Here is a 23,960-nt window from a genome sequence, read left to right on the forward strand (position 1 = left end):
TCCTTGCTTTTGCTGCTTTTACTAATCCAATAGTTATTTCTTGCTGAGGTGTGAGATTGTAGATGGGGAAAAGAGGCTACAGTTCTGTGAAGGACATGAGAGAATTTAAACCAGAATGGCAAGTATAAATTATGTCCTCATAAAATAACAGCAAAGAATATCCGAACACAAAGTAGTGCGTTAACAAATGCTGAGCTTGCAGACCTCAGTGGAAGAGTTAGGGGCAGGACTGAAGGAGCTGAAGGGGTTTGCAACCCCATAGGAAGAACAACAATATCAATCAAACAGATTCCCCAGAGCTTCCAGGGACTGAACCACCAAACGAAGAGTATACATGGATGAACCCATGGCTCCAGCTGCGTATGTAGCACAGGATAGCCTTGTTTGGCCTCAGTGGGAGGGGAAGCCCTTGGTCTTGTGAAGGCTTGATGCCCCATTATAAAGGAATGCCAGTGTAGGGAGGCAGGAGTGGGTGGGTGGGAGGGGGCGCATCCTCATAGAAGTAGGGAGAGGGGAAATGGAATAAGCGGTTTCCAGAAGGGAAACTGGGAAAGGAGATAACATTTGAAAGGTAGATAAAATATCCAATAAAAAATTAAAAAACAAAACAAACAAAATGCTCACAAGCATGTGAACGCACACTTCCACACCTACAAATCTCCTTTCCAGTTGGACCACTAGAGTGTAGAGTTCCCCATCCTGTTGTCAGGTTGTCTAATTAAAAACCAGTTATATAAAACCCATTGAGGTTATTTATAGGCGCTATCTCAGCAAAGTCACTCTGCAGAGCATGTATGTTATAAATTTCAAAGGAACTTTTAAAAGCTCCTTCCACCAAGGTGAACAATTTAAACACACATGACAGTATTGTTGCAGCTATCCTACAAGACAATTGGTGGGCAAGGAGTTGTTGGGAATATTCATGTCCACAATGTAACTAATACTGCAAGGCAGTTTCTTTGATTTGGCCAATTTACATAATTTTAATTCCCACTAGTTGCCCAGAGCCAGAAATAATTGGAAAGACTTACACTACTAAAAATAATTTTGCTTCCAGACTTTTACGGCTGAAAACTTAGCCATTTGAAGGAAGCGTTGTTGGAAATCAAAGAGCGCATCGCTGTAAAAAAAAAAAAAAAAAGAAAGAAAGAAAGTGTAATACTTGCCTTCGTGCAAACAGGAAAACTTGAGAAGGATGTAGTCTGTAACCAGTCGCCATGAAAACTTAACTTCTTAAATAAGTCTTTACGAGCAGAATTACAGTGAGGAAGAACCTAGAGATGTGTTTTATAAAACATGGTTTGTCCACCCTCTAGATCAGCACTACCTAGAATGCTCATTAAAAATGTTTATGTGAGGCGAGAAAAGAAGCCTATCCACCATTTTGCCCTGAAGCACACCAAGGCCGTTAAATCGTAATAACAGAGAGTGAGCAAAAGCATTATTTCCCATTTCCCTGGGATCCGCTGAAGCTTGCAGCATCTCCTGAAACCGACTCACTTGCATTTGAAGTTCTCGGGAGTGATGTCATGCTTGTGGGGGTACTGCGAATCCCAACGCTGACACGGAATTCCATTCCAAATGGTATTGGTGGTTCCCCTGTAACCTTCTCCTTGGCCTTTTATACATTCAGTTGTTTCCATGGGAACATCAGTCTCATTCACAGCACTGTGAGCTGTTGATAGAAGAAAATAGGAGCTCAAAAGGAACTGTTCAGCAAGCCATCACCCTTCCAGTACCCAACACATTTGGGGTGACAGGGACTTTTCAAAATCAATTCTAAAGTTTATAAATTATACAAAAATGGAGTCAGAAAAATAACATATCACTATTTCCATTTCAACTTTCCTTTCATCTCAACTCTAAGTTAATTTTTTTCATGAAGTTTTGTGAAGATACTAACTTCCATTTACCTCTGTGAAGTACATGTTGCAGTGTCATTCCTAAAGACAAGTTTCTTCAGTACATACAAATTGAACAATTTAATCATTGACAATGGTTTTTTTGTATAGTAAATGCTCCGTAGGTTGAAAATCTGCTTTTCAAGCAGATTTTGGGGATTTCAAAAAAATTGAGCTGTTCCTAGTTTTTTCTAACATGCACTTACCATATACATATATACATGTGTATAGATGGTATATATGTTTGTATGTATGCATGTATATGGTCTGTGATTGTTTTTACTTGTATATTATATACATGTATATATTTCAGTTACTATGTAAAAATAATCACAAAATTAATTTTCCATAAACCAGACTCAGTCTCTTTGCATTGAATATACTCTCAATTAAGGCTAACTGAAAACAAGCCAGAGTGAGTGTAAGAATGGACACAAAGAATCCCAGCACTCAGAAAGCAGAGCAGGGAAGACCAGGATTTGAGAACAGCCTGGACTATGCTCACATCCTGCCTCAAAACAACTCCAAAATTAATGTCTAGAAAACTCTGACTGGTTTAATGAGCTCAGAAGAAAACACCCCAGCTCTTTGGTCATGCAGTAATCTTTAGATAAAAGCCCTTTTGTTTACTGTCTTAAACTGTTTCAGACTTAAGTAAATTTTCTGTGGCCTAACATTGTAGAACTAGGTGGGTTACATTCACAGATACAGAATGATCTATATGTGTTATCTGTGGGTAGCCGTATGAGATTATTAAAGACAGCTTTTTTCCTAAGTTTGTTTCTCTGTTATTTGTACATAGATATTTCATTATAAGTTCTCTGAGCTATGTTTATGCTTAACAAGATAAGTACTGCATAAATTTACCATTATTCAATAAAGCTTTGGAAATATTAACAATAAAGGTAAATGGGACAGTTACAAAAGATCCCATCAATTCTACAAAACCTAGAATTTGTGGGAGATGGGCCTCAGAACATGCCTATGACCTTGATTATTTTAATGAAGATGAAAATCTCCCCACAATAAGAGTGGCAAAATTCCATGGCAGGGACCCAGGAGGGCATGGTTAGAGAAGGGGCAAAGTAGCACTTGTTCATGCTTCCTGTTTCCTGCTTCCTGCTTCCTGCTTCCTCTCTGTGAGTGTAAAACCTTAGCCATCTTGACATTCACACCATGTAGATTGTGACTTTCAACTGTAAGCCAGGCAGATACTCTCACAGTAAGACAATCAATGGGTTTCCTGTAATTTCCCTTAAAACTTATTAAAATAATAACTTTGCTCTAATTCATTTAAAATACTTAATATTTTATGCATCTCCTTTCAAAAATAGATCTGCAGTTCAGAAATATTCTGATTTATAAAAAAATTTATATGAAGATATAAATGTTCAGACATTGACCTCTGTATTGCTATTTGTGAGCAATACATAAAATGACATATGGTGATATTAGTGATAGGTAGGTAGATGATAGATAGATGAATAGAGGGATGATAGATGACAGCTTCAAAAAATTAAAAAATATGAACACCTATATAGATAGGTGTTTGTACTGAGCACCCATGATTTAAATTCAGTATCACCTCAAAGTCTTTATTATATTGCAAAATAACATAGATTTCATAGGCTTGGTAACTACATTTCATCAAAGTTAAAACTATTAAGTTGGACAATTTAGATTCAAGTTAGTATATATAGTATAAAGGACTATATTTAGGTGGGACATCTTTGAATAAAAATACCTCTAAGGTCAGCCTTGTACTAATAATATATTGATCATATTTCTAAAATACTATGATAAGAATCAGGACAAAAACATGTCTTGAGGAATTTATAAGTTCATTACTTTAAAATTAGAAGAAGGTTTCCACCACTGCTATGATTTCATTATGGCCATTTGCTCTGGATTGCTGGTGAAATACGGTTGCCATTGATTGTGTGGGTACTGGGAGGTAGGACTTTAAATGTGATCAACTCATTAAGAAGCATTCACACCTCCTTCAAAGACTAGGTCCATTCTACTGAAGGTAGATCAATAAAGCACAACCTCTTTGTATCTACTCTTCTCCTCATATGTCTATTTGCTCTTTTGCCTTCCAAGATGCACAATGCAATATCAATGTTTTGCCACATGCTGTGACTCAGCCTTGAACTTGCAGCCTCCAGAACTGTAAGCTTAGATAAGGCTGTACAATTGACCCATTCTATCATAGAAACATAAGGGAGACTAAGACACTTAGCTCTTAGGCACAAGTTCTTACATCGAAAACTGGTGACAGCAATAAGAAATTGAGTCCCAAATGTGGAATGGAGTTCCCAGTTGGGCATACCAGTGAAAATCCTACTTGTATTAGTATTTTCAAAGTTTTATCACCCGCCTTTATCTCCTTACTCCTCTCCTTATTTGTTTGTTTCTATTCTCTGTTTACTGGTATACGGTTCTTCTCAAGCACTCTCCTTGGTATTTTGCTCCTGTTATCCTGTGAACCCAGCTCAGTCTCACTGGACACAAGTCAGAGCCACACTGACTAGATATGAGCTGATATGAGCTGATAATTTCCCTGAGAAGTTATTTCAAAGTTAATTCCAAAGAAATGAGCATACTTTTACTTAACAGATACTAACCAAGATTATAATAAAAAGATAAGAAGTATTCTGTATTTCAAATCATTATTCAGTATGACAATAATCGAATGAAACCTATGGTAGTTATATCTGAAACACTACATAGAGGTTCCAGTTCAAAGACAAGTTGAAATGTACTTAGTAAAGGAGATTTTATGATAAAGATGACAATAGCTCATTAGGAAATCAATATGTGGCCTATGCAAAGAATTGGCTGTAGGCAATAGCATAATAATCAGAAAAACTTGGAGTAAGCAAATTTTAAAAAGCAATAGAAGACATAATTTTCATAGAAATAAGCACGTTTTTAAATTTCAAAACACCTGCATTATAAAAAGTTCCACCTTAATAGAAGCAAAGATAGAAACAACATGAAGTTGGGTGGGTGGGTGTAGAAGTGGGGGGAATTTGGAGAGGGGAAAGAATATGTCAAAATACATTAATGAAAAGGTTAATTTAAGCAAAGGAAATCAATAGTATAATGATGTTGGAAAAATATCTCACTAATATTTTAGCCACTATTGCAAGTTCAAGCCTCTGTTGCAAGAGTTAACTTTCTCTCAAACAAAGAAGTTTCTAACTAGAGCTAATTAAAGAGCATTCCACTTTTAAATGCAATTACAAAATACTCATCATTTAGACCATGAAGTTGGCTATTCATCTTAGCATTCACTTACATGTTTCTAAATATTGCGTCTTTTATGTTATCATCATCATCGTTGATATTATCATAATTATTATTTGAGTTTTTTTTCAACACAGGGTTGTCTTCCTTTTTAGTCTCTTAAATGATTGACTTACAATCATAAACCACCATGCTTAGCACTTCAGAATATTTTAAAGGTTTTGATGGGAGGTTATCTTGTAAAGTCACTCTTTACTGAAAAAAGAAATGGTAACATAAAACCAAGGTGATGAGGGGCCGTGAAGATGGCTCAGTCAATAAAGTTTCTTTCTCAAAAGCTTGAACATGTGAGTTTAGATTTACAGCACCCATTTAAAAGCTGGGTCTGCCGGGGGATATTGTAATCCAACATAAAGTATATGGTTGGTGAGGGTGGGCAGAGACAGGCATATCCATGGAGTTGACCAGACAGATAATCTAAACAAATTAATAGGTTACAGGTTCAGAGACCCTAAATCTGAAATTAAAAGGTAAAATAATTGAGGAAGAAAAACCATGTCAAGTTCTGGCCTCCGCAATACATGCCTGCATACAGATGTATTTATACACACATGCATATGTACATGTGCACACACAGACACACATACAAACAAATTTTACATATACTATGTATATACATATTACATAGTCACAAAATAGATCACATAAAATATTCTGATTTAGAAGTAGAAAACAAAATAGGGGAAAATGTATATTATACCAAATAGATATATTTTATTAGGCTTCAAAAAGATACAACATATGGAAACAACAATCATCATTTTACCTAATAATTTAATAAGCATCTATAACTATATAGAAACTTAAATATCTTGGTTTCTATTTTTCCTCATTTTAATTTCTTAGAAATGTGTCCTAATTTTAACCACAAAGCTTGTATTTTTGGTAAATATCAAATTCGGGGTTATTATGTCAGTGCTAACTATTATTCAACTACTAATAGTACTAACAATATTCAACTACTAAAAATGACCTCATCAAGAACTCCATAATTCCGCAGTGCATACAATAAATAATTTAGATGAATGAGGATATATTCCTACAACTACTTAGGGTAACTAAGTAACTTTCATCGGTAAAACTTCTTATGAGACTTTTTGAAGCTGTTCAACAAATATTATCTGATGAATGGTAAATATTATCCATGATCAACGAATTGTCCATAGGTCATTTAACTGTGATAGAAATGCCTGATGTCACTGCTCACATACTTAATGTTCTAATAAAATAACTTATTTCTGAACTACAATAAAATAGGCTCCTTCTGCTGCCCTACTGTAAAAATACCAAAAGCTGGAGCAAAAGTAAAACAAACTCTTCATGATAATTGATTTGGAAAGGGCTGTCAAATGTTAAGAAAGGCATTCCTTTGTACTTAATCTTTCAACATGGGACTTGGATTGAGGAAGGCTTGAAAGGGTCTTTAGCAGCCATACTAAGAGTTAAAGAAGAGCAGCAGCATGGCCAAATATCTGTTAAAGCTGATCAGCTCAAGATAAAACAACACATTTTTAAAATGCATTATCACCACACACACACATAGTTTTGCAAGTATGTCTACTAAGTTCACACTGAACATAGCAGGAACCCATTTGAGAGTTTCTCACAAATGCAATATTTTGCCAGGGGGGTCAGTGGTGGCCAGGCTTTGGAAACAGATCGAAAGATATTTAAATGCTCCTCACTGGGAGAGGAGGAATGTTTGTTCTTGATGATTGACACAAAGTTTTCTGTTTGGAAATACTTTTAAGGAACACAACATCCAGTACTGAAATTTCCACTGTCTTGTTTCAAAAGCATCAAACCCGATGGGGCTTCTTGGAACATTTGCCTGTCTTCATTGGGTTGAATGCAGTATGATCTAGTTGCCAGAATATTTGAAGGCATTTTGCATGTTTGAATTTAAATAAAGATGATCGATTTGTCTAATTTCTAAAGCAAGCATCTTTTCCCAGACAGGCACAAGTAGAAACAGAACACTAATAACAGATCAATCCAGGCATGCTGGCATACACCTGCAATCCAGCCTTGGTCAGGCTGAAGGGGGTGGCTCATAAGACCAAGGCCAGCTTGCCCTATATAAAAACACCTTATGTTAAAAAATAACTAAGTAAACAATATATTTATTAATGTTCTCTGTGAAAATCTTGCCAGAGAGACTGTATTTGTTGACATGGATTTCTATGAATGGTGACTAGAGAGTAAGAATGTCAAAGAGTCATAAGCTCTATACGATCAAGTAACCCCTTACATTCACAGTCCTTTCAAGTAACCATCATTTCCAAAAAGCATGCAGATTTTCCATCAGAAGTAAGCAGCCTGACACCCTCTCCTCTGACCATGTACATGTGTGCAGAGACCAGAAAAATACAGCAGGTATTTCAGAGAAAAGAACAGGTGCCCTATTCTTACATGGGTGCTAGGGATACAAATTTGGGCCCTCACAATTGCAGAGAAATCATTCTTATTCACTGACCCTGCAAGCTGCATACTCCTATTTTCTCTCTCCCTCTCCCTCTCCCTCTCCCCCTCTCTCTCCCTCTCCCTCTCTCTCTCCCTCTCTCCTCTCCCCTCTCTGCTCTCTATCTCTCTCCTTCCCTCTCTCTCTGTCCCTCACTGTTAACAGTTAAGAGTAAAATTGATTAGCATGCCAAAGGACAAATATCTGATTATGCCCTGGAGTTCATCCCACCTCATAGCTTCATAAACATAGCTACTGAGGAGCAATGAAACCCAGGATTCACCTCATGATAGGCCCCAGAGACTTGAGTACAGTCCATAAAGCCACCCTCCCATCAACAGGACTTGTGCTCCTTGGACCACAAAAGGCAGGATCAGACCCACTGTAAATTTAAAGAGCTTCTTGTTTTAAAGTTGACATGGGAAAGTAGTAAAGACCTCCAAAGTACAAACCTCAAATTGCTTGCACGTTTGCTCACCATGTGAAGCCAGTATTCATACTGAAACATTGCCCTGGACTTTGTCCAAGCCTTTTCTGGTACAAAATACACAGGAGACAAGGCATTCATGAAAGGTCTTCAATTCTATAATATTTTCTTAGAAGATGACTTGGAAAAGCTATCCAAGTGAAAGACTTTTCCCCGGAGAAGGGTATTGATAGCATGATTTTTTTTCCTGACTGAGAATATAATACAATTTTTATTTCTATGAGTCTCTACTCTGGCCTTGAACTTCCAATAAAACTCAGTGAAACAGTCAGAGTTCTTTAAGAGGAAAAGCAATTTGTCATAAATATTTTCCCAGCATCTGAATATTCTGAAGTTTTAAAGATAATGATACTCTCTTTTAAAGAGGCTTATGTTGAGTTTTACCACAAGGAAAGCTGTATGTATCTGTTATAGATGGCTATTTAGTCATAACAAAATGCCAAGGATACTTTAAACAATGTGATTTAGTCTCTCACAGTTCTAGAGACTGGGAAGTTCCAGACCAACGTCCTGCTCCACTGGTTCCTAATGAGGGTTCCTTTTGGCTTGCAGATAGTTGGCTTCTTGCCCTGTCTTCACGTGATAGAGGAAGAGAGGGGGAAACTCCCTTCTGTTATAAGGCCATCATTCCCACTAGCTTTTGGCCCTTCCTTAGAACTCTACTTAATATTAAATCCCATTTAAAATGCTTATGCCAAAATGTAATCATGTGGGGATTTAAAGCTACAATATTTAAACATAGGGAATCTTACAATTCGGGCTATTACAATGCCACAACAGATGCCTGGGTTGTGAAAAACCTGGGCAGCACATACTTCTAAAATGTCTGTGGTCAAATATAAATCGTCTGTAAGTTTAAGTAATAAGAAAAAAGAGAAGAAAGACAGTAACAGGCACGAGATGAGGGAAGACCAGAACAAAATCTATTAAGCCAATAAGCAGCAAAACCACAATAACCAACAAACCTTGAAGCCTATGGATGAGCTTAATCCATGGCAGAAGAGTGGGGAACAATATTTTAGGCCTTATTTATATGTACATTAAGAATCACAAAAACCCACATGAAATGACCATGAAAAACCCTAAGTACCTAAGAATCAACCTTCACTCTTCAACAACTTTATATTAAACTCCTGCAATAGCCAAATGCTCTGCTTAACTGGAGCCTCCAGATTTCGGTAGAGAGGGAAAAGAATAAAAATAACAATTAAAAAATAAAATACCTGAAATATTCAGGCTAGTTAAGGACATAAAAAGAGAAAGGAGAAATTTAGATGGTGGAAATATATACTAAGGTATATGAGAAGATATTTAGCTGGGCATTTTGGCACATACTTTAATCCCAGTATGCAGAAGGTCTACATAGAGAGTATTAAGGCAGGCAGAGCAACATAGTAAATCAGTAATTCATAAATAAATGAATAAATAAACATTTGAACAAGTTATGTATAAAATTTGTAAATTAAAATAAAAACAATACTTAATGACATAGACCTGTAGTACCAGCAGTTGGGCAGCAAAGGAAGAAGATTGTCCCAAGTTTAAGCCAACTAGAGCTAGACAATTAGTTGTAGGCTAGCCGGAGGTACATAGTGTCATCCCATCTCAAGAAGAAAAGGGTGGACAAGGAAAAGGAGGATCCAAAAGAGGAGGAAGAGAAGGGAAAGGAGAAAAAAGAATTGGTATTGGTAAAATGATAGCTAAGTTAAAGTTTACACAAGGTATAGCATTAAATTAGACAGAGACAGACAGAAGATGATTATGCAAGGCAGAAAGAACATTAGGGGAAAGGAAATTATCATGAAAATTCAAAATACACGAGATATCAGAAAGAAAATGAAACAAAATAAAACAAAACATTGCACTTGGAAGAGAAAGCAAGAACTCCTAGAAAGAAAGCTGGTACATTATTAAGTCATTCAGGACATTAAGAATGTGGGAAAGGCTTCTTGTCTCTATCTCCAACTGAACCCATGGCAGATGGACTAGCCTGCTCTTCCCACAACATCTCACAGCCTATCTGTCTGCCAGGAGATCTGCCATAACCAGGAACACAGATGAGATCACTGCCCCAAAACCCATGAAAGCTGGGAACCCCACAGGGCCCAGAAGACCTGGGATCTAACCTGCCATGCCTGAGCTCCAACATCTTTCCTGTCTGTACCTTCACCTCAACCCGTGGCAGATCAATAGCATGCCTGTCTGCTGCAACCCCACAGCCTACTTCTTTCCTAGGAGGTCTTCCATAATGAAAAGCACGGATCAATCTGTCTGTTCCCAGACCTGAAAGCCAGCTTGTCTCTCAGGATGTGGCCCCTAACCAGGGAAACAAAGACACTGGGACACAGGAGACCTGCTCTAGCAAGGGACTTAGGTGGCCTGCTCTAACCAGAGGCAGCACTGCCTGCCTCCCAGGAGTCATGCTCTAAACCCAGGTTACACATCTGCCTGCCTCCCAGAAGGCCTGCTCCAGTATAAGAAACCAGAACCAGTTAACACCAGAGATAAAGGACAGTAAAGGGCAAGCACAATATCATAAGCAACAGAAATCAATGTAATTTGACATGAACAGAACCCAGTTCTTCTAACACAGCAAGCCCTGTATACAGTATTGCAACTGAAGAGCAAGTTTCTGACCTAAAATCTCACATCATGGAGATGATAGAAGCCTTTAAGATGGATATAAATAACTCTCTTAAAGAAATATAGGAAAACACAGGCAAACAGATAGAAGCACTTAAAGAGGAAACAAATAAATCACGTAAGGAAATACAGAAAAATACAATCTAACAGGTTAAGGAATTGAACAAAATCACCAAAGACCTAAAAATGGAAACAGAAACAATAAGGAAACCACAAATGGGGGCAACCCTGGAGATGGAAAACCTAGGAAAGAGATCAGGAGCTACAGATTCAAGGAGCACCAGCAGAATACAAGAGTGGGAAGAGAAAATCTCAAGCATAGAAGATACCATAGAAGATATTGACATGTTAGTCAAAGAAAATACAAAGAGTAAAACATTTCTAACCCAAAACATCCAGGAAACTCATGACAGGATGAAAAGGTCAAACCTAAAACTAATAGTAATAGAAGAGCATGAAGATTCTCAGTTCAAAGGGCCAGAAGATATCTTCAACAAAAATTATAGAACAAAACTTTCCTAACCTAAAGAAAAAGATGGCTGGGCATACATGTACAAGAAAACTGCAGAAAACAAAATAGATTGGGGTAAAAGAAAATTTTCCACTATATGATAATAAAAGCAATAAATGTGAAAAGCGAAGAAAAATATCTAAAACTGTAAGAGAAAAATGGCAAGTAACATATAAAACAGACATCGGAATTATACCAGATTTCTTGAGAGAGACACTAAAAGCCAGAAGATCTTGGACAGATGTCACACAGATGCTATGAGACCACAGATCTAGTCCTGGCTACGATACCCAGAATTCTCAATCACCATAGATGTAGAAACCAAGATATTCCATCACAAAGCTAAATTTAAATGATATCTTTCTACTAATTCAGTTCTACAGAGGATACTAGAAACAAAAGTCCAATACAAGGAGGTTAACTATACCCCCCCCCCAAAAAAAGAAAGAAACTAATCATCTGACAACAAATCCAACGAGAGAGAGGGAGAGAGAGAGAGAGAGAGAGAGAATCACATACACATAATACCAGCTCCAATAACAATAATGCAGGAACTAACAATTATTGGTCTTTAATATCTCTTAACATCAATGGTTTCAATTCCCCCAATAAAAAGACACAGGCTAACAGACTGGATATGCAAACAGGTTCCAACATTTTCCTGCATATAAGAAACACACCTCACCAACAGACAGGACTACCTCAGAGTAAATGCTAGAAAAAAATGATTTTCAAGCAAATGGTCCCAAGAAACAGGATCGAGTTACAATCCTAATATTTAATAAAATAGACTTTTGACCCAAAGTAATCAAAAGAGATGGGGAGGGACAGTTCAGACTCATCAAAAGAAAAATCAGTCAGAATGAAGTCTCAATTCTGAACATCTATGGCACAAATGCAAGGGCACTTATACTCATAAAAATAACCTTACTAAAGCTCAAAACTCGCACAATAGTGGTGGACTTGAGTACCCCACTCTTGCCAATCAACAGGTCATTGAAACAGAAACCAGAGACACAGTAAAACTAAAAGAAGTTGTGAACAAAATGGATATTACAAATATCTACAGGACATTTCACCCTAAAAAAAATGTATCTTTCTTCTCAGCACCTCAAGGAACTTTCTCAAATATTGGCCATATAATCAGACATAAAACATGTTTCTATAGATACCAGATGATTGAAATGATCCCATACATTCTGGCAGATTACCTTAGACTAAGGTTGTACTTAAATAACAACAAAAACAGACAGCCCACACACTAGTAGAAATTGAACAACTTTCTACTTAGCGATAACTTGATCAGGTAAGAAACAAGGAAAAGAATTAAGGACTTTCTAGAATTCAATAAAAATGAAGGCACAGCATGCCCAAATGTATGAGACACAATGAAAGCAGTGTTATAAGAAAAATATATAGCACTAAATGCCTTCATTTAAAAAAATGGAGAGATCCTATACCAGCAACATAAGAATACACCTGAAAATTCTAGAACAAAAGAAAGCAAACACACCACAAAGGAGTAGACAGTAGGAGACAGCCAAACTCAGGGCTGAAATCAACTAATTAGAAACAAACAGAATGATACAAAAAAAAAAAAATCAATGAAACCAAGAGCTGATTCTTTGAGAAAATCAACAATATAGATAAATCCTTAGCCAAACTAACTAAAGAGCACAGAAATTGAGAAAATTCAAAACAATCATCATATCTTATTACAAATACCTATATCTGGCAAAACTGGAAAATCTGGATTAAATGGATGATTTGCTAGACAGATACGACATTCAAGATCAGGTAAACTATCTGAACAGTTCAATCAGTCCAATAATCCCTAAGGAAATAGAAGCAGCCATTAAAATCTCCCAACAAAAAATAAATAAATAAATAAATAAACAAATAAATAAATAAATAAAACAGAGCCAGATGGGCAAAATTCTACCAGACCTTGAAAAAAGAGATAAAACCAATACTCCTCAAAGTTTTCCACAAAATAGAAACAAAGAAACACCACCTAATTCACTCTATGAAGCCACAGTTACTTTGATACTTAAACCACACATAAATCCAACAAAGAAAGAGAACTTCAGGCCAATTTCCCTTATGAATATTGATGCAAAGATACTCAATAAAATTCATGCAAACCAAATCAATGAAACACATCTGTGATCAAGTAGGTTTTATCCCAGCAATGCTTCAATACACAAAATCCATCAAGGTGTTCAAAGACAAAAATGACATGATCATCTCATTAGATACCCAAAATGCCTTTAACAAAATACACCACCCCTTCATGTTAAAAGTCTTGAAGAGATCATGAATGGCACATACCTAACCATAAAAAGCAATATACAGCAAACCAACAGCTAACATCAAATTAAATGGAAATCTTGAAACAATCCCACTAAAATCAGGAACAAAACAAGTCTGCCCACTCTCTCCCTGTCTATTCAATATACTACTTGAAGTTCTATCCAGAGCAATTAGGCAACAAAAGGAGATCAAAGTAATACAAATTGGGAAGGAAGAAGTCAAAGCATCACGATTTGTGGATAATATCATAGTATACATAGGAGAAACTCAAAATTCCACCAGATAGCTCCCACACGTGCTGATAAACAACTCCAGCAAAGTGAGTGGATATAAAATTAACTTCGAGTCCTTGAAGAATGAATTTGAAGACCTCAAAAGGTGGAAAGATCTTTCATGCTCAGGGATCAGTAGGATTGACATAGTAAAAATGGCCATCTTACCAAAAGCAGTCAACAGATTCAATGTAATTGCCACCAAAATCCCAATACAATTTTTCACCGACACAGAAAGAGTAATTTTTAACTTCATATGGAAAAACAAAAAACCCAGGATAGCAAAAAAATTTTTTTCACAAAAATAAAAGAACTTCTAGGGGAAGCACCATCCCTGAACTCAAGCAATGGTGATAAAAATGGCATGTTATTGGTAAAAGGATACAGGTCAATCAATGGAATAGAACTAAAGACCCAGAAATAAACCCACATACCTATGGACATTTGATCTTTGACAGAAAAGCTAAAACCATAGAGTGAAAAGAGAAAGCATCTTCAACAAATGGTACTTATCTAACTGGTGGTTTGCATGTAGAAGAATATAAATTGATCTGTACTTATCACATTGTATAAAACTAAAGTCCAAGAGGATCAACCTAAAACCAGATACACTGAATCTAAGAGAAGAGAAAGTGGGAAAGAGCCTCAAACTCATTGGCATGGGAGGGGAGTGGAGAGGGACAAAGATTTCCTAAACAGAACTCCAATGGCTCAGGCTCCAAGACCAAGCACTGATAAATGGTACCTCATGAAACTACAATGCTTCTGTAAGGCAAAGAACATAGTTAATAGGACAAATTGGCAACCTACAGATTAGGAAAAAATACTCACTATCCCTGCATCCAATAGAGGGCTTATATCCAAAATATATAAAGAACTCAAGAAGTTAGACTCCAAAAACCAAATAACCCAATCAAGAAATGGGATACAGAGCTAAACAGAGAATTCTCAACAGAAGAATGTTGGAGAAGCTCTTAAAGAAATGTTCAACATCCTTAGTTATCAAGGAAATGCAAATCAAAACACTTTTTGCTCCTTACACGAATTGAAATGACTAAGATGAAAAACTCAAGTAAAAATATATGCTGGGGAGGATGTGGAGAAAGAGGAACACTCCTCCATTGCTGACGGGATTGCGTACTGTGGCGACCACTCTGGAAGTCAAGTTGGTGTTTCCTTAGACATTTGGAAATGGCTCTACCTGATGACCAGCTATACCGCTCTGGGGCATATATTCAAAAGATGCTCCACCATACTACAAGGATATGTGCTCCACTATGTTCATAGCAGCTTTATTTATAATAGTCAGAAGCTAGAAACTACCTAGATATCCCTCAACTGAAGACTAGACACAGAAGATTTGGTTCACTTACACAATGGAATACTATTCACCTATTCAGAATGAGGACGTCATGAACTCTGCACACAAATGGGTGGAACTACAAAGTATCATCCTGACTGAGATAACCCAGATGCAAAAGGACTTCATGGTATATGCTCATTGATAAATGGATTAGCAAAAAGGTACAGAATACCCACAATACCCCTTCATAGACCGACAATGTGAAGTTTAACAAGAAGGAAGACCATGTGAGGTTGCTTCCCACTTAGAAGGTGGAGGAAAATAATCATGGGTGGCAAAGGAAGGGAGGAAACCAGGTGAGAGACAGGAGGGGGAAAGAGGGCGGGATGAGGTTAGGGGTCCTGGAGAAGCCCAGAGGACCAAGAGAATGATTGGAAATGTGCAGTTGTGGGGGTGGGGCAGGAGAATCTCTAGAAAGCCAAAGACCTGGGATCTGAGAGGCTCCCAGGACTCAATGGAGATGATCTTAGCCAAAATGCCCAATGGTGGGGAGATGGATCCTAAAAATAACATCTTCCAGTAGGTAGACAGAGTCTTCAGTAAAGGTGTGGGGGAACCCACTTAGCTTCAAATTTTTTGACTCAGAATTGTTCCCATCTAAAAGAAATGCAAGGACAAAAATGGAGGAGAGATTGAAGAAAAAGTTACAGTGACTGGCCCAACTTGGGATACATCCCATGGGCAAGCACCAAACCCTGACACTATTACTGATGCAATGTTGTCCTTGCAGACAGGAGCCTAGCATGACTGTCCTCTGAGTGGCTTTACTAGCAGCTGCCTGAGACAGATGGAAATACTTACAGCCAACCATTGGACTGAGGTCAGGGGCTCCTATAGAAAAGTTAGGGGAAGGATTGAAAGAGGCGAAGGGGATGTCATTCACACAGGAAAAGCATCAGTAATAACTAACCTGAACCCCTCAGTGCTCTCAGAGATAAACCTACCAGACAAAGAGCATATATGGGCTGGTCTGTGACCCTCAGCATATATTTAGCAAAAGACTTCCTTGTCTGGCCTCGGTGGGAGAGGAAGTACCTAATTCTGTAAAGACTTGATGCCCCAGGGAAGATGGATGCTAGAGTTGGGGATGAGGGGTTGCAACAGCACCTTTCCAGAGGCAAAGGATAAGGGAAATGGGGTGAAAAACTCTGGGAAGGGGAACCAGGAATGGGGGCAACATTTGAAATATAAATAAATAAAATAATTTAATAAAAAATTGGAAGTGGAATTAAAGATGCTTGTTTTTTGTCTTGATTTAATATCAAAGAAAATCTTCAACTTATTTCAATTATTAGTCCCTCCCTCTCTCCTTCTTTTGCCCTTCCCACCTCTCTCTCTCTCTCTCTCTCTCTCTCTCTCTCTCTCTCTCTCTCTCTCTCTGTACGTGTGTGTGTGTGTGTGTGTGTGTGTGTGTGTGTTACAGTTTAGCTTAAGAATCAGAAATAATGTCACCAGAATTTTGGAAACATCACTGGTTTTGTAGTGAGAAAAAGAAAATGGGAGAGGACAACAGTGAACAGAAAACTGTTCATCCAAACACTGATGATGAACAATACTTTATGGCTTTATGAGGAGAGTGATGAGTCAAAATGGCCAATATAGAAATTCACAGACAACCAGACCAGCATTCCTAGGTGAGGCCTAAAACAGGAAATGTGGAGGAGAGTTCCAGGGCTTGGATTATTCTAGGAATTTAGATTCTGAACTAGATAAATGATTGTAGCAAGCATACAAATAAGTATTTAAATCACAGAACAGGCCCCACTGCAAGATTCATGAAAAAACTCAGAGAAAGCTCTTGAGAGTAGAAGTCACCACATAGGTAAGTTACTTGCCATGAGGTCAATGGTGACAGGCAAGAGATCTATTCTAATCCTTGCACACTAAGGAAACAAATAAACTTTCAGTGATCTAACACAAGAAAAAAGGACTTTCAGATATACCTGACATTTTAGAGAACGTCTGGTGTTTACAGAATCAAAACTATCATCCCAATAGTAGTACTCTAAGATAACTTGTGCCCAAAAGACTGAAGGCACGAGCAAACATGCATGGCTGCCTCCTTTTAAGATGGCATTAAGAAACTTAGTAAAAACAAAACAAAAATCAAAACACAAAAAATTTTTACTTTACAAAAACAGTACCACAGATTTCTCTATTTCTGAGAATTTCATATTTTCTTATTAAAACTAACTGCATTTTTATCCAATGTTTTCACTATTTCTAATGAATTCACATGCTTTTAATTTCTAATATAAAAAGCACTGGTTCCATAAGCCACAGAGATACATTGAGAATCCCAATGACAGAGTAGAAGCAGCTTTCCTTCCAAGAGTTTGTAAATTGACTTAAACAATCAGTGAAGAGTTTTAAGGGACGTTAGTCGTAAGGGAGTCTCCCAAGCTCCAACAGAATAATGCAGCTGATACAATTAATCTCAACTAATATTATTTCTGATTAATATACAGAACGTACTTATTTAAACTGTAAACTTGCCCCAGAGAAAAGCATAACCTGGAAGTTTTTCCAGGCACTGCCCAGGATTTGCAATCTTACCTGTTTGTAGTATCTTAATACACTTGTGACTCTCAAAATGCATACAGCTGAAAAGTGTGTGGGCTTCTGACGTTCATGGAGATATCCTTTGTGAAGAATATGTTGTGAACTAAGGTGAACAAGCCCTCTGTAAAACACCTAGGCACAAGTTTACAGACGATGAGCAGCATCCATCCTTGACTTCCAAGGATCGACACTGACTCTAGGACAACGCTTAAAAGAAGTGACAGGCCCTTATTTGAAGTTCATTCATCAGAAAAAGAAATATCATTCAAATCGTGACCTTGAGAGTCACAGATTTTCTATCAAGACTGTCAGCCATGCCTGGCAGCTCATACAAAAGCACTGAGGCTTAAATGTACTCATAGAACTTTGTCTGGCTCAAGCTCATCTTTATCCTTTGTGAACAACGAGGTGCAAGACACAGAGCAGTTGTTCAGCAAATCTAAACCCACAGACATGGGCCCAGAGCCTTGTGTTCTCTGCCTGCTGGCTGACATTGCCTCACAGTCAATATCACTAATGGCATTCTCCAATATCATGCAGAAGAGTGGATTTAGATTCATCCCCTCTAATGTAGGCACTCCTCACCCTCCTCCTTAGGTGAGTAGCTCTCGTGTGAGTATATAGAACCCCCTGGGGAAACGAGGCTGTCTCTTCTTGCCATTTCCAGCTCCTCACAGTGTGGCCTATCTACTGTACGTTATAACCTCTTGAATACTGTTCACATCCTTCACCACTTTGTTATCTCACTGCCTGTTCCTTTCATTTATACTCTATTCCTTCATGGTCTGTAATTCATGTACTTTTTGTGAGAGTGTCTTTTCTTTCTCACCTTATTCTATTGCTCTGAAATAACTCTGTATTGAAATGGAATTGTTAAATTTCCTATGATTATAGGATATAATCGCAAGTGCATCTGAGTTCATTATGTGCCTGTATGGTACCTAGAGATAAATAATTATTAATAATTCACATTGACAAATGCCATAAATAGGTCTAACATGTTCTCAAATACATTTTATTACTGTCTCTAGTGTTTGTAAACTTCGATGCAATGTGTTGTAGTAAAATTCAAGTTGTGTTAGAGAAGTGCTTGTGTTCCAAATGTAGGAAAGGAAAATAATGACAGTAACATTCTTTATTTCTTATTCCAACCTCCTTTTAAAACGCCCTGATGGTTTGAGTTGAACCACAGAAGGGAGCGGCACTCAGGTTTCCCACGATACCTGCACCAGTCATAAGTGAATGAGTATACACGGGAAAGTGTATTTATGCAGTGTGAGTACGCGTTTGTGGGTTGGTTCTCTGTGCATTCATGTGTGTGTGTTTGCTAGTCCTTGTTCCAGGAAAAGGTTTTAATAATTCCTAGATGACAAACAATAAAAGAGAAACAATTGGTGCATTGTAACTGATCTAAAAAGATGAAAAGTTGAATATGATTAAATAAGTCAATGGGTGGAACTAATCCAGTCTCAACAGAGCAACACTGGCATAGGAGCCATCTTAGATTTTTTTTAAAGGACAAAACAGATGATTCAATCTCCCTGGAACACTGTGTATCATCTGAGAGGTTTCCAGATTCTGTGATCACTTCACATATGCCATGTCCTTTCTCGGTACCTTTCTGATTTACCCAAAGGCTATATTTCATTAGTGGGTCTGGAAATTACACTGACAGTTCAGCACTCAGGCTATAAGCCTTATTCAGAAGACATTCCTCATCAAGCTGGTACAGGGAAACATCCAACCATCTATCCATAAACCTCATAATTTCGTATTAAGCTGGGTACATGGTTTCATAGAAATCATTTCCTTCTATATCCCTATAGCAATGCATAACTTTACATTGTCAAGCTAATTTACAACATTATACACCTCCATAAATGTATGCCATTCTACCAATCTTAAAGTTGAAAATGTAAAAGCCTATCTCTATGCATAGTGAAACTTCAAAGAGGAGAAAAAGACATGGATTGGATATAAGAGAGAGGACCACAGTCACAAATTTAAAGGCATATCACAAGTAAGAAGATATTTAGCTTATATCATGAGCATTTCATCCGGAAGCAGAGCTTAGGAATATAGCAAGTTGAAACAAAATGTGGGCCATATTTGACACTACCTAGAGGGAGGACACCACGATCTAGAGGTTAAGGACACCTGTAAGAAGCTTCCATGAGGCATAGTTCTCCCCCATCACAGGCTCTGCTTTTGTCCAAAAGAGGTTGGCTATCAGATGTCAGCTTAAACTCCAACTCAGAGGCCACAGGGAGAGAAAAGATCCAGGAGGAGGTAGTAAACTCTGAAGTGGTTGCAAACATAAGAACTTTGGACTACTGTACATCGTCCCTGCTCATTTTCTTTCTCTTTGAACTTTTGTTTTTGAATTTCTCGGCCTCATTAAACTGCAAGTATATTATCACTGCTCACATATAAATGTGTTTCTTTGTGGACACTTGTGCACGTATCCCTTTCAAAACAACTGCCACGTGAAATCTGTAAAGATTGGATAAGATGACACAACATTGTCTCAAAATATTAAAACTCCTGCCTACTATGATATCAAATACAATAGCTGTTAAACTATCTCCCTAGTAAAGACTGCTTAGATCCAGCCTGTTAGAGGAAAAGGAAGCAATAAATTTGACTCTAACTTACCGCACATTTTAATTGCACAATACTCCCAAGGGGTGTCAGGGTCAAGAGTGTAGCACCATGGCCTCGGCTTGCCATCGGGATTGCGGCAATAATTATCATCAAAGCCCTTGTCGGGATATCTGCAAACCACACCAAGAAACGTGTCAGGTAAATCTGCCTGGAAACACCGCAAGACCCTCAAGTCACACAATAGTTTTCCACTTAGCTTGCATGCTAGAGTTAGAAAAGAACAAGTTTCCATCCCTTACCTTTATAGGGCCTGCCTGTCCCTAACTGTCCCATTTAACGTACACAATCCATAGATGACACAATAGTGTCCTCATTATTACCATGTTAAGTCCATGTTGGACCTATCTACCAGTTAGGATCTCCAACTGCATCTCTGTTTTACAGAGTGCAATTAAAGACAAACTCCATAAACATGACCTTGTGTAGAAGGCTCATTAAAAGAGCAGGTTCTTTCCTAGGGCAGGCTTAAACTTCAAACTGAATAGCTCTGCTACTGATGACAGCTCAGTGTTAGAAATGGAGCCTCACTAGGTCATGCCCTCACCTCCACCAGAGCAGAGACAAACTCCATCACACCACTTTCTCCACATCTCACCTCCTATTAAATTAGCAGCGTCCTGAAATGGTGATTGGAATTTAATTGCTACCATATCCTTTCTGTTCTTACTTAAAAGAAATGGCATGCATTCTTGAAAAAAAAAGAACTTAAATTCTATTTACAAAAAGAAAAAAGGAGAAATAAACAAAAATAGAGAAAAAATTAAGACACAATTTACACCAATTTCCAAAGGAAGGTGGAAATAGACTACTCTAATTATTTGCATCTTAATTCTTTATTATAAAATGAATTCCATTTTGTTTCTTTTTCTAATTCAAGGTTTGCATATGAAATAAATGTTTCTGTTCGCGATTTTAAAACACATGAAGTTAAAGCAGCCAGAAGATTCTTTTGTGTCACCTTTCTTTTCATGGACATGAACTAGGTTAAGGTATTAGACATAGGACCTAAATATTTGCAAGATGGTAGATGGGTCTTGGTTATACTTAGTGATAGCCTATCTGTTGAGATGCTGGGTCTATCATGTAGCCATTACTTTATTAGCCACATCGAAGTGTCTTTGCTATGCTTTGTTTTGGTTTTGCTTTGTTTCTGTCTGTTTATTGCTATGGGAAGCAAGTGGAGTCTTAGACTACTGTTGCCAATCTGCACCTCACTGGCAGTTCGCTCAAAATCTTCCTGACTTAAGCAACTCAATTAAAAGTGAAGTTACTGCTCTCAAATTTCTGCTGTAAATCCTATCACCCCAAAACTATTGTTTGCAAACCTAAAGCCTCCAGCAGTTGTGGCAGAAGCCAGAATATTAAGGCTAATTCCACATTATCTGTCCATGTACCATAAGAAAAGCACAGAAGGAGATTTCCCATGGTGGTTGGTTACTGAATGGACAACAGTTTGTAAAGAAAGAGTTCTATGGGAGCAAGGTCTGGTGACATCTTACCTTTCCGGCAAGAATTTGTGCCGGTGTGGTGTCTGCTGATCCCAGCGCTGACATGTCTTGCCTGATTCTGTGTGATCCATGGGACCTCTGTAGCTTTCACCGTTGCAGGTCATGCATTCAACTAATGAAATTAAAGCATGCTATGTTAATTGTTTCTGGTAGTGCAATCAAGACCACCACTCTGTTTAAAAAACAATAAATTAATTCATTATTTTAAAAAACATAAGTTGTACATACCATTCTAATTTTAAATTGGGATCTTATGCTCATAAAAAAGCAATATAAAGTAATACCTGTAGAATATATCATGTAATTTAAATATGTTTAAGTTAATGCCCTACAAATTTAGCATAGGGACAGAATGCTGCCTAATTTCCTATAACTATTTTAAAGTGATCAAAATTGGACATATAAGATAGAATTGTAGAATGTTCCCTTGTGAACTACTGTACAAGATCTCAATGTCTATATCATGAACAACATAGTACTTTTCTGTCAACTGCCCTCTGAACACATCCAAGATCTCAAGACTTCAACTGAGTATATATTGTATTACTACAGTCCATTAATATATACATAAGAGACCAAACAATCGGTCTGCTATGACTTAAATAACAGAAGTTTCTATGTATGCATAGTTACATCTCCATTCTGTTAGTAAACATTCATGCTGAGTAGGTGGGCAAGCTCGCATTCTTACCTACCTTAGGACAGAAGATGACCTGCCACTGAACTCCGCGCACCCACTCTTTAAAAAATGTTTAAGCTGATCTAATTATGCAGGATCATACTGATGATTCTGTGGGTTAATTAATTGTTCACCTCTGGCTGGTCTCAAGTCACACTGAGAACAGAGTCCCATCAACTAGCTGCAAATGAGATTTCTCAAACAGAAGGTTGATTTGTAGCACAGCAAGCATCCTGCAGAATAAATCAGTGCCTGGCTCGCCTACGAATCCGGCCAACTTCCCCACACACATCATTTGTATCTTGTGAGCTCTGATCGGCTAACTTTCTCTGAAGTGCGGAAAGATATTAATGTTATAATTAATTTATCCACTGGGTTCTTGCCTAATAAATATTGGGGATGTTTTGGTAGGTGGCATGAGAATGATGTTTTCTTTTGAAATGTTTACTTTTATAATGTCACAGGACATTAACTATTCACTGTCTGGAATATATAATCCTGGCACTGGATTGGTTCATCGACTTTCTTCTGATATGGGATAGTTTGTGAAGTAAGACAAGGAACCAATTCAGTTCCATGGTAGTGTGAAGATTGCCCAGGATACAATCAACAGGCACCTGAACTGTAAGTGAGGGTGTAGTGAGAGCTGAAGAAAGGCGTTCAGGTTAACCGTGGTTGTTTCCACACTGAAAGGCTCCACATAGGTTATGCCTCAACACAGTGCAGCTTTCCATATGAATGGAACAAATTTATTTAGCGATCCTCATTTTTTAAAGGGATGTGAGGTTCGATGTTTTCAATGAAAATGGCGCAGCCTTTGTTATTGTTCCTTGCTCCTTTGTGTTTAATAAAAAAGGACATTACTTAAATTTAGCTTCACATAATACATAAGCCTCCCAAACGTCCAATTTCCATTGTAATGTACTACCCATAACTGGTTTCTGCAGTTTGTAATAATATATCTGCTAATAAAATTGAATATAATTATTTTCTGGGAAGCATTACTATGGGAATTATTATAAAATATTTTCAGACTTAGACTTTTAACAGCATTAGGAAAAAATTGCTACATAGATGAAATTAATGACTACGTAACATGACTACTTTCCAGAACAAATGTGGTAGATCAATGCATCTCCATATTTAATGTGCATGAAAGTTACCTTTAAAAGTCAAATCCTTGTTCAGCATGTTTGGGCTAAGTTATCAGTAATAGGGTCCCAGAAGATACTGATGTTGTTGGCCCATGGCCTCACTTGGTGATCTATTCTAAACTTCTAAGCA

General features: G+C 37.6%; 1 protein-coding gene across 3 annotated transcripts in view; it reads right to left on the minus strand.

The window, feature by feature from the left end:
• The window catches only part of Hgf (hepatocyte growth factor), a 71,566-nt gene that overhangs the window by 27,665 nt on the left and 19,941 nt on the right, over nt 1-23,960 (minus strand). For all 3 annotated transcript variants that reach the window (XM_006235979.5, XM_039107018.2, NM_017017.2), the window contains exons 6-8: nt 21,989-22,109; nt 20,481-20,599; nt 1,501-1,675 (exon numbers count right to left, since the gene is read on the minus strand). In XM_006235979.5, the coding sequence (XP_006236041.1) occupies nt 1,501-1,675; nt 20,481-20,599; nt 21,989-22,109 (415 nt within the window). The remainder of the gene's footprint in view (nt 1-1,500; nt 1,676-20,480; nt 20,600-21,988; nt 22,110-23,960) is intronic.

The sequence above is a fragment of the Rattus norvegicus genome, chromosome 4 (genome assembly GCF_036323735.1).
Source record: "Rattus norvegicus strain BN/NHsdMcwi chromosome 4, GRCr8, whole genome shotgun sequence".
NCBI lineage: Eukaryota > Metazoa > Chordata > Mammalia > Rodentia > Muridae > Rattus > Rattus norvegicus.